The following is a 17,564-nucleotide window of genomic DNA, read 5'->3' on the forward strand; positions in this document are numbered from 1 at the left end:
AATTAAATTACGACAATTTAATTCATCGACTAATTTAATCCTTTATATTTCGCTTAACTTACATCATGTGACGGATACAAAATCCACCAACGGGGTTTTCACATGAGACTTATCAAGATCCATAAAGGGTATCATCAATCTCAAAGTCGAGACACGGATTCTATCAACTAATTATTATTTCACAAATGTAATTTGCTATTATCCAATTTACCAGGAATACATAGACTCGCAATTGAGTCGTACCTTTTAATAAATCAAAAATAATGAACAAATCACATTGATCATAATAATTATATCAAGATTAAGAGTATAAGTACATTTAATGAACTAGAGAATTTGTTTTATATATTCGGACAAAAACACTTATCTCTACTTGGTCCGTTCAATACATACAAAATGTACTAGCACAAGAAGACGGAACTACACCGTTCCCATAATGAAGATACATTATATTAATCTTGTGCTACAATCATACCGATGGCTTTGTCAATTTCCATCTTCGATTGTGAACATAAATTTTATACTTATAAGAACCGACGATTTAATCTTCCGTGTATAAGCTAAACTCTATACACTAAATCATCTACTATATAATTAAAGGACACACATACTAGTACATGATCTATTTAATTCTTTATTAAACAATGAATAAATAATTGTTCTATAATAGATACTATATCCAAACACATGGTTAATAGTATATATATCCCAACAATCTCCCACTTAGACTTTTAACCATGACAATTGTTAGAATATACCATGTCTAAACGCATGGTTAATGGTATATACCCCAACAGTGGATAACTTCAAGGAGATAATTAGGATATTAGCCTGTCATATTGATTCCATGTCTAACGATCAATGTATTTTAAATCAATTCCCATTTGATTCCGGTGCGAATATGTTGATTGTAACCCTCGATGGACGCCTCCCAGTTTATCAATTGCCACATGGGACATCTGGACACACTTTCTTACTAGTGAAGGACACTTCTCAAATTTTTTGGTCATTGTCCTACATTCGTCACACAGTTGGGATATGTCACAGAGATATTAAACATCACAATCTTTCACTGAATACCCATGTTCCTCCAGTTAATTTAAGTGACTGGGAACATGCTAAAGCTCTGGTTATACGAGAACTAACTATTTCTTCGACATACTCTCTGTGTTATAGAGCGACAGAGCTTATTTTTGGGGCAACAGTGTACACTACTTCTATTGGCATTTGGTTTGTTGGTTGTGACCTCGCAGGAAAGAATGTGAAAGATGAAATAGTTAAGGAAATCATTGCTGCTAATGTTGATATTCTCTGGTTAGATATTAGCTTTTTGGCACATGTAAGGGAATTTGCGGCTGACTTTATATCATCAGGTCCCTCATTTATCATGCTACTTATGCATCTACCGGAAGGGCTTCGGCTTTTTGTGGATGTAGCAAACTGGGATTACTGTGGTTCGTGTAAGTTGGGTGAAGATCAAAAGCTTTTTGGCTGGATAAATCGCAACTGTGGCGGAGCTGAGACAAATATGCCTAGTTGTGACAAGGAACTAGTTTTCTCTGATCCTTCTATTTCACCTTGTAGAAATGTTATGTTTCAGCATCCGAGAACAACCTATTGTTATTTACTGGCTCAGCAACCTAAGATGGATCTGTAGATTTGGGATCTAGGAATATATTCCAAGTCGTTGGCTCTAACTGAGTTGGCAACAAGGGCAACTGTATTTCCTTGGAGAAAGACATTCATTGTTTTGCTATTTGCATTGCATGATTAGAATAAGGTGGAATCTTGAAAATGAATGCCTCAAATGTGAATGCGCAAGGGAAGTCTCTTCATGCATATGGGTATCTTTTATGCTTGTCTTTCCATGTTTTTAATTTGTCATGGCAGTCATACAATGAAGAAGCAACATTCTATGACAATAAAAAAGGGGCTTTGGTTATTGAGGATGGTGATGTTGTTCATATTAAGGATGGTGGTGTATCAATTTATAAGATTGACATGGCTAAGAATAACCATGGTGGTACTGTTATGCTTGTTTCCTATTCAGGGGGTCTTATTAACTGCTTCGATAAGTTGGCAAGCAAGGTCGTGTCAATATGCACATCAAATTATGATGACACTCAAGTTATTCACTCTGTTATTGTCTATGAAGAGCTGCAATGGCCGAGGTTTTGATTGGTTCGTAGCATGTGCAGTAGCTCACACATTTTTCTCAAGTCATAAAGCACGCCTTGGTATTGAGATAGTTGGTTGGGAGCCAGCGAGCATCACTGTTCTTGACTCGAACCTTGAGGACAAGGTTCTTTTTTGAGGATGGGAGTATTGTTGTGAACCAACCTGACACCATAAGGGCTTATGGGCTCGAAGTGGTAAACAAGACGGATCCAGTTGAGAGGCGTTGGGCGGAGTAAAATATTAGAGTGTTGTATTTGGGATCCAGGCCCAATTAGCAACTGATTAAAAAGGAGTAGCGGTTAGAGAGGAGTTTATGCGTATTGTGATGAAAATCGTTTGTCCCTCTCGTCTCCTTTCTCTAAGTTTCTCATCCCCTTCTGGTTTCCTCTTCTCAGTTTTCCATTAATGATTGTTACTCGTTGATTATTTATCGTTTCCCTTTATCAGTTGTAATTTGTATTCTCAACGGTTATAATATACTTTAGTGTTGTGTTGGTTATTTCGGGTTCGTTTCATTTTGCATCAGTTGGAAGATCGAAACTTTGAAGCCAATTCCACCCCGCACCCCCTCTTCCCCAAAGAAAAAGAAAGCTCTCAACTTTGATTCGTTGTCTTCTTCGATTTTGCTATTTTAGAGACAATCTCAAATCCCCCTGAGACTTTGATTACAAGTTGAAGTATGGTTAGAGCCCTTATGTGTCTCGAACTTATATTGAATGCGATTAATATAAATTTTGTAACATTTTCAGATTTTTTGATAACCGTCAATGAAACATTTTCTCAATTTATTTGTAATGGAGGGTGGGGGGGAATCTATTAAGGAAATTCAGGGGCCACATTTGACAGATAAACAGCTTCTGGCGGAAAGCATGAAAGTGGAAAATATTCAATACAAATTTCCACCATCAACTTTTCACTTTTGCTTCAATATCATCAATAAAATTGTAGTAGCACAAGAAATACTTAGCATTTAAGAAATCATACTATTACAGGGCAGAGCCAGTAAGCTCCTTGTTTTACTAGCAATCACAGTAGAATTGCTATTACATTATTTAAACATACTCTAAATTACAGTAGAGCTAACACTTGGTTTTTTTTTTTTTTTTTTTTGCAACAAATGCACTCCTTCAGCAGCACAAATACTGATTAAATTGGAATTTCAGGTATTACAAACACATTTGTAAAAGAAACAAGACAAATGCTCTTGCCTCATCAATCCAAACACCATACAAACTATGGATATGTAGAACTTCGCAGAAGACTACTGTCAATCAAACATTCGGAAAAATTAGCATCACCTATGGAATCTTTCTTATTATTCCTCTTCTTGAAATGCTTCGTAGCCGCTTTCAGTACCTTACCCCACTCCTGTACACGATAACATGCTCTAGTTAACGGCTAGAAAATTTAAATTTAAAAAAAAAAAACAAAGCAAACTCAGCAACTAAGTGGGCGTTTGGACATAAAAATGAAATTTGAAAAGAAATAGTTTTGGGAAATTGAAGTTATATTTGGACATGAATACAACTTGGAAAAATGTTGTATTTTTGTGAGTGATCTGGAGTGAAAAATGTAAAAATAGGTTGTTGGAGTTTTTTGAATTCCGAATTCTGTGAAATTGTAACAATTCTACGTCCAAACATGATTCCCGAATAAAATTCAGGAAAAAGTGAAAATTATCCATGGCCAAACAGGCCCTAAAATCTCAGATTGATATTACCTTTCGTGGGGTTGAAGTAGTGGAGTTAAGTTTAGATGAAGATGGTAAACGAGTGAAATCAAAAGCCTTCTTCTTTCTCTTCTTCAATCTGTGACATTCCCTCAAATTCTCTATAACAGCATTGGACAACTTCCTCTTGATTTTTGTTGTCGCTTTCTCGAAATCCAATGCTGAAATGTCGGGAAATTTGCAAAGCAGATCTTTGGACATGGAACACTGTAAATGCTCAACCACCATATAGGTGTCCATATTGTCGTGACTGAAATCCTGGTTTAAGTTTAATGGTGACTCGGAGATTTGATGTGAAAATAGTGGAGCAATTTTAAAGCACAGAAAGTAGCCGTTACAAGATCCCTCATGGACTCCACGTGTCAAGACCATGTTGATGTTCTGCATCTCAAGATGTAAGTAAACTGTTACTCCCTCCGGATTAAAAAAAGAGTCCACTTAGCCTTTTTTTTTTAGATTAAAAAAAGAGTCCGCTTAGCAAATCAAAAAAAGAATTAACCTTGTTTTTTCATATTTGCCCCTATTAAGTGTTATATGATCAAATCCCAATGCCTATTTAATAGGGGTGGTTTAGTCAAATTACCTATTTTTGTCTAGGAGTTAGTATTTTCTTAAGGGGTGTGCAAATGGCTAAGTGGACTCTTTTTTTTATCCGGAGGGAGTATTTCTTAAGGAAAATTATAGGATTATATTTTACTTCCGAAAATTTATATTTTACTCAATCCATTTTATTTTATGTGTCTTACCTTGATTCAATACAACAATAACATACCCAATATAATTCTAATTATCCTACAAGTGGGATGAACTTGATTCAATACGAAATGTTATAAAACTTAATTTGATACGAAATTTTAAAAATATAAAAAAAGAAATTTAAAATCTTATCATCTTATATTTTAGGACCCATTGACACGAATATGTGTTTTTTTTTTTTCTTTTTCAAACAAATATTTGGTTAACACACTAAATTCTCATTAGTTTTTAAAGATGAGTTTTTCATATTTGAAGTGAATTTTTCTCACTCACGAGACTTTACTCTTATTTACATGAAATTATTTTCAAACGCGACTTCAATTTTCAAATATTATTTTCAACTTCAAATATTATTATTCCTCAAATATCATTCAGTTCATATCCAAACATGAAAAGCCTACTTAGTTTTGTAATATATTATAAATATTCTTTTAGTTATATGACTCTTCTATCACGAGATAGTAAGATTTTATCATTTTCTTCTACTCAAATTATAAATGGCCATCAAAGATTATATCTTCTCTTAAACTAAAAGTGTGTAACAAACCAACAATTCCTTCAAATTTTGTGATCTTAAACATATCATGTTATTTATACAAGAAAATATCACTAAGTGAAAATGAGAATGTTAGAAATTAGAGACTTACTAAATATAAAGTGACATTCTACTAAAGTAGAAAACTAGAAAAGTGGAAATATAATTAATTCCTCTGTCCCGATTTATGTGATATACTTTCCTTTTTTGTCTATTCCAAAAAGAATGATACATTTCTACATTTACAAATAATTTAAGTTAAACTTCTCATTTTACTATACACTTAATGAAATGATTTGCAGTCACACAAATATTTATGGCTTTTTAGATCATAAGTTTCAAAAGTCTTCCTTTCTTTCTTAAACTTCGTGCCTAGTCAAAGTATATCACACAAATTGAAATGGAGGGAGTATGTGGGAATACTTGAAAATATAAGAAATGAAAGGTGAATTAATTGTGATATATGGTCTTTGTAGTTATGACATGGTGTACTCTTAAGTAGAATTAAGAGACAATGGACATGGGCCACACAAATATTGACTTGAGCATTGTGATGTGATCTTGGAATACTTTCTAAGATGGGATATGCACATATATCCGTTGTTAATAAGCACTAGTATATGATTTTAGCTAAAGACTAGACTTAGTAATTATAGTGCTAAAAAATGGCACCAGATAGTCAAATTCTTATGTTAGAAATACTGCACGATAAACTCACACTCCACCAACTAGACTGATTCATTTGATCCTCCATTGTTTCATTACCTCCGAAATCACTGAAGTTCACCGTTGCTGTGAAAAAGGTTCTCTTAGTTCATCAATAACAAAATTTCAATTTTAAAATCGCAACTAAACTCGGATCTAAAATATTTTTGATTTGAGTAAGTGCTTTTGGGATTCGCCGGAAGCACCTAGATGATGCTATATACAGAAAATTGGAGGCGATTTAGCTCAAATTCAGACCTGGAATCCGTCGCTAGGGAAATTCGTATATCATGTATATCACCACATATCATACATATATTCTCGTTGATATAGATAGATATACATGATATACAAGAGATAAACGGATGTATAGTGTCATATACACTAATATACATGGTGATATACACATATACAATGCGAAGTACACAGATGAAGACTTCGTCTACCTCAATTTTAGAATTTGAAAATTCATCTCAAATCTGCCTCATCCCAAAACACCTAGAAAATTGATACTCAAGCTTCTTAAGACGTTTCAAGAAAATCGAATCTCACCCAATCAAAAAGAAATATGAGAAGTACACTTTGTTGTTCTCAGCTGGACCAAACCTCTATCACTTAACTTATAATATCTACTCCTTAATTATGAAGGAACATTAAGAATTTATGTAGACTTTTCCATAGCAACGTGTTAACAGCATGTAATACATATCCAAGTATTGCCACCTAATCAATTTTCAAGAAAAGATATCAAAACCAAATTGGAAAACAAAGAAAGTAAAATAGGCATCCTTCCATTAGCTTACACGTAACTAATTGTACATGTGGGCTTGGCCTACTTTATTTATCACCTTTATATATAGCTAAGTCTATTCACTTAAAAACAAATCACAAAGAGGCTTGGGTTTTTTGTCATAAGGAATTTATGTCCAAGCTTTGAGGCTTGTAAGCACAAGTGTGCAAGGCATGAATTTTTGTGAAATGACTGTGATGCCCCTCAAAATTGCCAAGCAAGCATGTTGACGATCCTGCCTCCAAACCCATGCTTGCAACACCTCGTGCCAGCACGGGCCAAACAAATTATATTAAGAGTGGTATTAAGCAAGATACAATATTTATGTTTTAATATTATTTTAGATAAGAAGTTTTAAAGCCTGATAATCACATTGTTATTAAAAAAAAAAAATCCTTTGAAATACAATCTGCATTATAGAATGAAAAACAATAATAAATAACATATATTCATTTTAGTTAGTTTTGTTTTTCTTACTACTTTTTAAATCCATCAAATAATCGTACTTATATGGCAAGAATTATTGTTGGACTGAATTAGTAAACAGGCGTGTGAAATGATTATTAGTGGGACCCACAAAGTTAGAAAAAACTCAAAGAAACAATAATGCAATGCCAATGGGCCTCTTAACTTTTACTAAGGACGACGATCCTTGCCTCCAAACCCGTGTTTCTATATAGTAGAAATTTTTTTATTTTTAATAATAAATTTGTTTCTATTTGACATTAATTGAATATATAAAGAGATTATTTGCCCGGTAAATTAACTAGTTAACGGATATACATACACTCACACACCTTAGGAACAGCTCTTGGAATCAAGAATAGTTTCAACGAATCGACCTAGAGAAATAGAAGAAGATCCACCCTCCATTAACGCGTTCCTGCAAATCTCTCCCATATCTTTGATTCTCTTCCTCATGGGATTTCCGCAGTCCATTATGCATCTTATAGCTTTCTCCATCTCCTCTGCCTTCACATTTTCACGATGATCACTTTCGCGCATCCTGTAATCTAATGTCAGCTCTACTGCTATCTCAAGATCATTCACCAATTGAAACGCATTGATATGTTGTTCTGCGTAAAGGGGCCATGTCACAATTGGAACTCCATGCCATACACTCTCTACAGTCGAATTCCACCCACAATGAGATACGAATGCTCCAGTTGCCTTGTGAGCCAATATATCGACTTGGGGTGCCCATCCACATACTATTCCTCTATTTTTTGTCCTCTCCAAGAACCCTTCCGGCAATATCTCCTCAAATTTTGAAAGTTCAGCATCCACAGGATGGCGTATTGACCACAAAAACCTAACCCCACTTCGTTCGAGTGCAATTGCCATCTCGATTAGCTGTGGTGGCTCAAAAAAACCCACGCTTCCAAAACAAAGAAAAAGAACAGATGAAGGTGGCTGCTGGTCTAGCCATTTCATGATTTCTTCATCTTCAGACTTGGAATTTCCCTTACCTTTTTGTCCCTCAAGGTCATTAAGAAATCCTACCGTGTAAACTGGAGGTAATTCAGGATCAGATGCTAAATTATTTACAGCATGACTTTCGAATTCCGCAACTGTGTTGATGAGAATTCCTATGGTTTCTTTGAACCTGACACCATGTTCGCGGAATGAGTCGTAACCTTCCTTGCTGGATGCAAAATCAGGCAATACTTTTGAGGGTACTGGATGAGCATAGGATGCTATCTTTAAATCAGCATCGGATCGATTAAATTCTCTCCCAACTTGGTCATGCCAAACAGACAGATAAAACAGGAAACCAAGAAAACCTGCACCAGAAGTGAAGAAAAGATAGGAAGGAATGTTAAGTTCATTTGCTACATCAATCATTGCACTACAAAACATATCAATGACTAGTCCAATTATTTTCGGGTTCGAATCAGGCCACTTGTTGGTGATAATTGCTTCCTTGACGTGGGGTCGATAATTTGCTATTAATAGAGAGAAATACTTCTCAATAGACTTGGCTAGTTCTTCTGCAGGTGGCGGTTCGGCTTGAGGAAGTGTGACATATCTAATTCGTCTGCCGTCGGGAGAAGAGGAGCTTCGCTTGATGTAGGCATCTATCCTGTTATCCCATGGTGGAGGTGGCCTTATGATCAGAATTGTTATACATAACCTTTCATCTCTATTTAGCAAGTTCTCTGCAAAATTGCATGTCGAAACAAGGTGACCGACGAACGGGGCAGGCACAAATACGAGCTCTAATTTGCTCATCTTTGAAACAAAGCTAATGAGAAGATGAAAATGTTGATGTATAGGAATGGTATCTATGTTGAATGTGTCGATGTTTTTATACTTGTGGTTCTGCCTTTTTCTTGAAATGCCAAAATGTGGACTTATTTAATTGAAGTACAGCTCAAAAAGGATAGTACTAGACCCAAGTTATAAAATATAAGTTATGATCCTAATTTGATCATAGGTGGGACATATGAAGACCATAATTTGATTTATGTGTGGTATAAATAATGAATCGACCACTTTCTTTGATTGTCATAAGAATAACACTAGCAATTTTTGTTCCCTTGAATACGTGTGAAGAGGTTATTAACGATTAATTTTTGTCGGTTTTCTTGTTGAGAGAACATGATACCTATTGATTGTAAAGGTTGGTCTCAAACTTAACCGTTTAACAGAGAAGCTTTCTAAAAGCAACCCTCTCTACATCCCCAAAGTAGGGGTAAGGTCTTCTCAGACCCCCTCGTGGAATTACACTGAGTAAATATAGATGAAGGGGACGACGGATAAGATTCTATGTTGGATTATATCTAAGTTTTTGTAGTTTCGGTTCTGCCTGTCTCATTGTAATTCATTGTCGTCTTTTTCTTGAGGGAATCAAAATATGGTCCTGCGTGTTGTATGTTTGTAATGAAGTCACTGCTTACATAATGAGAAACGTGAAAACTTTTTGCTCTTCTTCTCATTAGTGAAAAATGTACAAAAGACTGCATTCTGATATAGAGGAAAAGAAAGGGACAATTCCTGTATACTGCCGTTATAAGCTAGGCAATGCAATTTGTCGTTTGCCTTTGTATTGTATTCACATAAGGTGAGTAATTAATACTCCCCGTCTCAATTTATGTGCAAGACCATTTGATCAGCCACAAAGTTTAAGAAAGAAAGAAAAAAAGACTTTTAAAAGTTGTTCAAAACAAACCTTATATAAATGTGTGGCCATCTTATAAAGTTAAATTTTTCTAAATATAGAAAGATAATATTTTTTTTTTGACATACTAGAAAAGAAAGTGGGCCACATAAATTGAGATAGAGGAGTAATGCTTACCAAACATTTGGTTATTTCTTTCTCCACCCACTTTGCTGGCTCAGATTCATTTTCACGTAAAAGAATGTCACTATGCAATATCTTGATTTTTTAAACCATGAAAATTTTAAATAGGTCCCAACTCGAGCCCGGAACCTAAGTGAGCCCGAAAAAAGCCAAATAGACTAAAGTACTGCATGAAAAAAATTTGTGACCATTGCACCTTTAATGCATAAATTTTATATTAAAGGTTTAACTCCCGTTAGACACTAACAGAGCACTGTGTTAGGCAAAAAGGGATCTTCCAACAAAATGGTTCTCTGCCTCAATTTCATTGAGGGAACATTTAATGACTGAGGAGTCATTTAGTTATGAATAAAATTTGAATATTATTTTAAATAGGTACTCCTAAAATCTCAAATTATTTGTCCCTTTTATTTTTTATTTTACTGGCTTAAAACTTAAGAAATATTAATTAGCGAGGGTTTTTACCTACTTTATCCTTTTTATCTAAGTTATAATCTCTCTACCCATTAATTGTTTACTTTATTTATGTGTCATCCCCATTCATGACAAAATCTATTAAAATGGAGAAAAATAAATTACTTATGCCTTGAACTTTTAAAACGATCAATAATTTGAGACAACTATTTTTAATAACCACGAAAAATAATTTGAGACGGAGAGAGTACTTCTTTATCAAATAATTTTTTTTAAAGTCTCAATCAAACCCTGTGCAAGCTAACTTACATGAATTAATTAGGTAGTAAAAGTTTTAACTACTAATGTAATTAATTGGTTATAGCAAAGTACCTAATATAATTCTATAGAAAAATTGCTATTCTACGTAACAAATTTACCAATAAAGAATATTATTTTGCGAGATGAAAAAAGTGAAAATTGATACTCCAATTGAGTAGATAAGTTGACGACTTTCTATAATGAAATAATTGAGCAGAATAAGAAACTTTAATTTTATTATTAGAAAAACTCCAATATCTATTTGCACAAGCGAAAATAACATAGAGGGATAACTTTATAGATATATTTAGTGCAGGTATTTTATTAAAAAAAAAATTTTAATAACTTTATAGATATTAAAAAAAAAAATTAATAAATTCAGGTATTTTATAACAAATTCCTAAAAGATTCTCTATTTATGCTATAAATAAATTTAAATTATAATTTAGAAAATATTTCATTAATGACAATTATAACAAAAAGATGTTTTGTCAATATAAATAGAGAAAATAGTCAAATGCCCCCTCAACGCTTGGCCGGTTTAATTATGATGCACCCAACCTTTGCGGGCGACCTATTACCCCCCTGAGCATTTTAAAAGTGGAATATTTACCCCAAAATCTTACGTGGCAAAATGAGTGTATTTCAACTCTCTTTGAGAGAGTGAGCACCAAAAACAAATATTAAAATTTTACTTTTAATATATCTTTTCATAAATATATGTATTTTTAATTAATTTTTTCTTATTTTTTTTATCTCATTTCTAAAAATGTTTTTCCTTATTTTTTACTTTTACTCCCTCCCTCTCTTCTTTCATCAAGAGCTGCCGCTGCCGCCTCCGGACTTCATCGCCGACGGGTGGCCACTGCCCCAACGACCCCCGTTCCGCCCCGTCTCCGCTTCTCTCCATTGCTTGCACCAAGCAGTGCGCATGACCCCTCCCCGCCTTCGCCCGTCTCCTTCTCTCCCCCAGCTCTGCCCTCCACCATCGCCCGGAAGTGACGGCCAAGGCGAGCCACCACCACCAAAACATCCCTCAAGCCGCCACGCGGCTCCCTCCCTACCCTTCTTCGCCGGCGACAATGCCACCACCAAAACCAACCACCCTTTTCTCCTCCTCACCGCAACACCATCCCCACCATCCATCGCACCCATTTGATCAAACTCCCTTGAAATTTTTGTTCAGTTGCACTTTAAAATTTTAAAAATTTCATGATTCTTTGATCCAGTTTTAATTTTTTAATAGATACATACTAAATTTTGAAATCAACCTATTTGGGTTCAAGAATTTCTCTTCCACGAAATTTCTTCTCTTTTAAAAATTTAATTGATTTTATTGGAGTTTGATTTCGGAGAACACCATTAACAACCTTGAAGTTTTTGGGTTGAGCTTGAATTTGAAATTTATTGTAAGGTATTGAAAATATATGTATGATTGACGATGAAATTAAATGTGTGTGTGTGTTAATGGAGGAACAAAATGGGTTGGTTGATTTCTTGAAAAGATATGTATGATTGATGATGAAATTGAATGTGTGTGTATTGATGGAGGAAGAAAATGGATTTTAATTGAGGAAGATAAAGGAAAGAAGCTAAAGGGAAGAAAAAGAAAAAAAAATTAAAAAAGAGATAACAAATCAAAAAAAATTATACAAAAAAAAAAGTTTTAACTGAAATTTCCAGGTGTCAAGCGCGTGCGCTTCACCAGCAAGCATATATGTAGGTGTGGCTTTTTAAGGGGGTAAATATTCCACTTTTAAAACGCTCAGGGGGTTAATAGGTCGCCCGCAAAGGTTGGGTGCATCATAATTAAACCGGCTAAACGTTGAGGGAGCATTTGACTATTTTAATGAATATTGTCCAAGACTCTTGAGGTTCCTTTCAAGTGTCAAAACACAATTTTTCAATAATCACAATATTTACCCGCTTTATTTTTTCTTTTTACTACATTAAAATCTTGATTTATATTTTTAATATATGTAGTAAATTCACCTATAGAAAAATTATTATATAGAATGCCATTAATAATTATTCACACCAAAAAAATTGTATTTTGACACTTGAAGGGGACCACAAACCCTTGGACAGTATTCATTCCGTTATTTATATTGACAAAACATCTCTTTGCTATAATTGTCATTAATGAAAAAAATTCTAAATTATAATTTAAAAAAATTATTTATAATATAAACAGAAAATCTTTTAAGAATTTGTTGTAAAATACCTAAATTATATTAACTAATTTTTTGCATTACCTGCATTAAATATGTATGTAAAGTTATCCCTCTATGTTATTTTTGCTTGTGCAAAGAGTTTTTTCTAATAATCTAATTAAAGTTTCTTATTCTACTCATTTATTTCATTATAGAACGTCGTTAACTTATCTACTTAGTTGGAGCAGTAATTTTTACTTTTTTCATCTTGCAAAATAATATTTTTATAGGTAAATTTGTTACATAGATTAACATTTTTTCTATAGAATTATATTGGGTGCTACAATGAATTAATTACGTTAGTCTGTTAAAACTACCTAATTAATTGATGTAAGTTAGCTTGCACATGATTTGATTGAGACTTTAAAAAAAAATGATGAAGAAGTACTCCCTCAGTCCCAAATTATTTATCATGGTTATTAAAAATACTTATCTCAAATTATTTATCGTTTTAAAAGTTCAAGGCATAAGTAATTATTTTTTCACCATTTTACCCATAGTAGAATTTTGTCATTAATGGGGATGACACATAAATAAAGTGAACATTTAGCGGAGAGAGATTATAACTTAGACATAACTAAGGATAAAGTAGATCAATAACCCTGCTAACCAATATTTCTTAAGGGGCGTGTAAAAATTAAAAAAAGGACAAATAATTTAAGACGGAGGGAGTACTTATTTAAAATAATATTCAAATTTTATTCATAACTAAATGATTCCTCAGTCATTAAATGTTTCCTCAATGAAATTGAGGCAGAGACTCTTAGGAGTTAGGAGCCATTTTGTTGGAAAATCCCTTTTTGCATAACACATTGCTCTGTTAGTGTCTAACGGGAGTTAAATCTTTAACGCAAAAAATTTATGCGTTAAAGGTACAATGGTCACAATTTCTTTTCATGCAGTACTTTGGTCTATTTGGCATTTTATTGGGTCATTTAGGTTCCGGACTCGTCCCAACTCCCAAATCCGCATCATATTCTCGTGAACTATTCAGACTGCATCAAGCTAAGTGGGACCTAAATAACTTGAGCGGAGGAGCTTTGAATAGTGATTGCATAAAAGAATTGGTACAATGAATTATGGAAGTGTAAATATACAAGACCATCACTGCTATCAATGAAGAAGCTTTCTGGTTGGTGAATATGGAAGTGTAAGTATACAAGACCATCACTGCTATCAATGAAGAAGCTTTCTGGTTGGTGAATGGTGACAGGCGTTGGACACGCAAAGGAACCATCTTAATTAGGTTGCTTGAGAAATCAAGAAGAAAAGTGGAACACATTTTAAAATGGCGGAATATATCCATAGGCCCTAAAATTTTCTCACTAAATTTTATGAGCTTGAGTTATGACTTGTTTCAATTGAGCACCTTAACACATGATCAGGGGCGGCTCAATAAGATCGGTGGCGCAAGTCAACTTTAATAGGAGGACTTATTTTTCTGCTCAATATCTTTTAAAAGAAAAATTAACCTATAAATCTATTATAGATAAAAATTAGGCTTTATTCTCCCTTAATTAAGGGTCTTGGGTTCGAGCTTCAGAATAAAAAAATCTTGCTACGGAGCGCTTTACTCTTTAATCGAATTAATCGGGAAATTTAATATAGATATCGAACACCGGATGAAAAGAAATGGGGTCCCCAAAATTTTAGGGCCTAAAGCCCCCGCTTTAGTTGCTAGGTCCTCTGGCCGGCCCTGCACATGATATAGTTTAGATATTTCTTACTCAATTTTTGAAAAAGCATGTTCTTGAGTGCTTATTACGTAATAAGTTAATTATATAAAATATGTCACCTTATTTAATATCAATACACACCAGCTTTAATTGGAATAAGCTTGAGGCTTTACGGCTTATTGAGGCTAATGCTTAGAATTAAGAGAAGTGACATGTTTCAAGTGGTTCACTTATCAACGTAATAGGCATTTGAAAACACGTGTAAAGTTTTTCCAAAATTTGAGGAGAAAAAGTCTAATCGGAATACTTTATTATGTGTTCATATGTTCAGGTACTCAATCGGAACGAGCTGCAATTCAAACGTCTAAGTTTTATTGGAGTTTAAAAACTTTGATTTTTAAGTACAAGCAATCACCTTCCACCAGAATTATTGTGCTTGTCCTTTTCCACAGAGTGTAGGTTGGAGAATTGGGTGACTAATTCACTAGTCTAGTTGCGTAATCCTTAGACTGTTGCCAAAATTCTGAACCCTAGGGGTTAAATATGAACTGTGGAAAACATTCCATACGGTTTTCCACCATCAACATTTCACTTTTGCTTCAAATCATCAACAAAACTGTAATCTAGCACAATAAATACTTAGCATTTAAGAAATCATACTGTTACAAGGCCGAGCCCAGTAAGCTCCATTTTTGACTAGCAATCATAGTAGAATCGCTATTACATTATTTAAACTAACTTCAACAAGTTACAGGAATAACACTTGTTTTGCAACAAGTGTACTCTTCAGCAGCACATCTGCTGATTACAGTGGAAACTCAGTTATTACAAACACTAAATTTGTGAAAGATTCAAAGAAACAAGACAAATTCATTTTTGACTAGCAATCATAGTAGAATTGCTATTACATTATTTAAACTAACTTCAACAAGTTACAGGAATAACACTTGTTTTGCAACAAGTGTACTTTTCAGCAGCACATCTGCTGATTACAGTGGAAACTCAGTTATTACAAACACTAAATTTGTGAAAGATTCAAAGAAACAAGACAAATTCTCTTGCGCCCACCCCCACCCCCACCCCCCACATAAAAATTAAAAAAAAAATCAATTGAAACAGCATACAAACTATGGATATGTAGAACTTCGCAGAAGACTATTATCAGTCAAAGATCTGCAAAAATTAATATCACCTGTGGAATCTTTCTTGTTGTTCCTCTTCTTGAAATGCTTGGTAGCAGCTTTCAGTACCTTACACCACTGCTGCACAGTGCACACAAAATACTATAGTTAACGGCTAGAAATTAAAAAAAAAAAAAAGACTAAGGCGCCGTTTGGCCATAAAAATTATTCAATTTTTTCCGGAAATTTTTTTCACTTTTTTCCGGAATCAGCGTTTGGCCATAAAAATTCTGAATACAACTTGAAGTTGTATTCCGGAATACCAAAAACTCAAAAAAACTTGTTTTTAAAATAAAATTCACTTTTTTCACCTTTTTACAACTAAATTTCACCAAAAACTACAATTTCAAAAACTATAGCCAAACACAACTCTAACTCCAAAATTCCAAAAAAAAGTAAAATATTTTTTGGTATCTATCTATAGACAAACAGGGCCTAAAGAAAATCAGCGGGCAAGAGCTGTGATTCATATTTGTTCAGTTCCAATTTATGTTATATTTTACACTTTTTGAGATTCAAACTATATAAATTTTGAAATGTATTTTCTTATCATATTGAAATGAAAAGAATTTGCAACTTATTTACTTTCCGTATAGCTTTTTTAATATCTAAATTTTAATTTTAAAATATTGAGTTGATCTAATATTCTTCGGACACCACTCTATGGGATTACACTGGTACGTCGTCATTGTTGTTGTTTAGTTGATCTAATCTTATTTAGCTTTAAAGATTAGTCAATTGCATCTACGGAAACAAGAAGTGCCACATAAATTGGAAACAAGAGGGAGTACTACCTTTCGTGGGGTTGTAGTAGTGGAGGCGAGTTTAGATGAAGATGGTAAACGAGTGAAATCAAAAGCCGCCTTCTTTCTCTTCTTCAATCTGTGACATTCCCTCAAATTCTCTGTAACAGCATTGGACAACTTCCTCTTGATTTTTGTTGTCACTTTCTTGAAATTAGCTGCTCCAATACAGCCAACTGAAACATCCTTGTACGACAGCTTTCGCGACAGACCTGAGCTGAGCCTCCGGTAAGACGACAACGGTCGAGGTACTAGAGGAGACCAAATTGAACTCTGTGTATAATCGAAATCGAATGCTGAATTGTCGGGAAATTTGCAAAGCAGATCTTTGGACATGGAACACTGTAAATGCTCAACCACCATATAGGTGCCCATATTTTCGTGAATGAATCCTGGTTTGTCTGAAATTTGGAAGTGTAACAGTGGCTTTGGAGATTGCTCAGATTTGATGTGAAAATAGCGGAGCAATTAAAAGCACAGAAAGTAGCCGTTACAACATTCGACTACAAGGATTCCACGTGTCGAGACCATGTTAATGTTCTGCATCTCAAGATGTAAGTAAACTGTTTCTTCTGAAAAAATCTAAAATGTGCCTCACACAACTGACATTAGTTGTGTGAGTTTTTTTTTTTTTTTTTTTTTTTTTTTTGAGATAAAAAAGTGGATCCACATCTTATACTTTTGGATCCACAAATTTGGGTTCATTTTTTTTGTCTCACAAAAAAGAGCCTTACACAAATAATGTCAGTTGCGTGAAGCACATAGTAAAAATTTCGTTTGTTCTTAAGGAAAATTATATTTTACTTCCGAAAATTTCTATTTTACACAATCCATTTTATTTTATGTGTCTTACCTTGATTCAATACAACAACAACATATATTTTACTTCTGAAAAAAAAAGTTTTGAATTTTCTAAACCATCACATCCCCCTCCCCCCCGCCCACCCTCAATTTTTTTTTGGAGGGGGTGGTGGGGTGTC

General features: G+C 34.0%; 3 protein-coding genes and 1 long non-coding RNA gene across 5 annotated transcripts; 1 reads left to right on the plus strand and 3 right to left on the minus strand.

Annotated features, from left to right (window-relative positions):
• Positions 1-3,120: 3,120 nt before the first annotated feature.
• Positions 3,121-4,209, minus strand: LOC132036294 (uncharacterized). The gene is made up of 2 exons (XM_059426598.1): positions 3,899-4,209; positions 3,121-3,546 (listed from the first exon to the last, which is right to left on the minus strand). Exons 1-2 carry the CDS (start codon positions 4,145-4,147, stop codon positions 3,412-3,414), a joined length of 384 nt encoding a protein of 127 aa, XP_059282581.1. The 5' UTR covers positions 4,148-4,209; the 3' UTR covers positions 3,121-3,411.
• A 3,179-nt stretch (positions 4,210-7,388) lies between these two features.
• LOC132036919 (UDP-glycosyltransferase 71K3-like) lies at positions 7,389-9,129 on the minus strand. Its single transcript, XM_059427334.1, has one exon. It carries the CDS (start codon positions 8,923-8,925, stop codon positions 7,492-7,494), a length of 1,434 nt encoding a protein of 477 aa, XP_059283317.1. The 5' UTR covers positions 8,926-9,129; the 3' UTR covers positions 7,389-7,491.
• Positions 9,130-15,047: 5,918 nt separating this feature from the next.
• On the plus strand, positions 15,048-15,675 carry LOC132036325 (uncharacterized). Its single transcript, XR_009409561.1, has 2 exons — positions 15,048-15,279; positions 15,465-15,675. It is a non-coding gene; the product is annotated as an uncharacterized LOC132036325 (long non-coding RNA).
• On the minus strand, positions 15,649-17,105 carry LOC132036323 (uncharacterized). 2 transcript variants are annotated; one of them, XM_059426640.1, is made up of 2 exons: positions 16,576-17,105; positions 15,649-15,859 (listed from the first exon to the last, which is right to left on the minus strand). In XM_059426640.1, exons 1-2 carry the CDS (start codon positions 16,957-16,959, stop codon positions 15,728-15,730), a joined length of 516 nt encoding a protein of 171 aa, XP_059282623.1. In that variant the 5' UTR covers positions 16,960-17,105; the 3' UTR covers positions 15,649-15,727. The 2 variants fall into 2 exon arrangements, with proteins under 2 accessions (XP_059282623.1, XP_059282622.1); XM_059426639.1 differs by having other exon boundaries at positions 15,649-15,862; positions 16,576-17,102.
• Positions 17,106-17,564: the final 459 nt, after the last annotated feature.

This window comes from Lycium ferocissimum, chromosome 11 (genome assembly GCF_029784015.1).
Source record: "Lycium ferocissimum isolate CSIRO_LF1 chromosome 11, AGI_CSIRO_Lferr_CH_V1, whole genome shotgun sequence".
NCBI lineage: Eukaryota > Viridiplantae > Streptophyta > Magnoliopsida > Solanales > Solanaceae > Lycium > Lycium ferocissimum.

What these genes read in the sequence shown, in the direction of transcription:
- LOC132036294 (XM_059426598.1), bottom strand. Translation starts at nt 4,147, where the DNA reads ATGGACACCTATATGGTGGTTGAGCATTTACAGTGTTCCATGTCCAAA. An exon ending in CTACTTCAACCCCACGAAAG is followed by an intron (nt 3,547 to 3,898) that starts GTAATATCAATC and finishes TATCGTGTACAG; the next exon opens with GAGTGGGGTAAGGTACTGAA.
- LOC132036919 (XM_059427334.1), bottom strand. Translation starts at nt 8,925, where the DNA reads ATGAGCAAATTAGAGCTCGTATTTGTGCCTGCCCCGTTCGTCGGTCAC.
- LOC132036323 (XM_059426639.1), bottom strand. Translation starts at nt 16,959, where the DNA reads ATGGGCACCTATATGGTGGTTGAGCATTTACAGTGTTCCATGTCCAAA. An exon ending in CTACTACAACCCCACGAAAG is followed by an intron (nt 15,863 to 16,575) that starts GTAGTACTCCCT and finishes TGCACTGTGCAG; the next exon opens with CAGTGGTGTAAGGTACTGAA.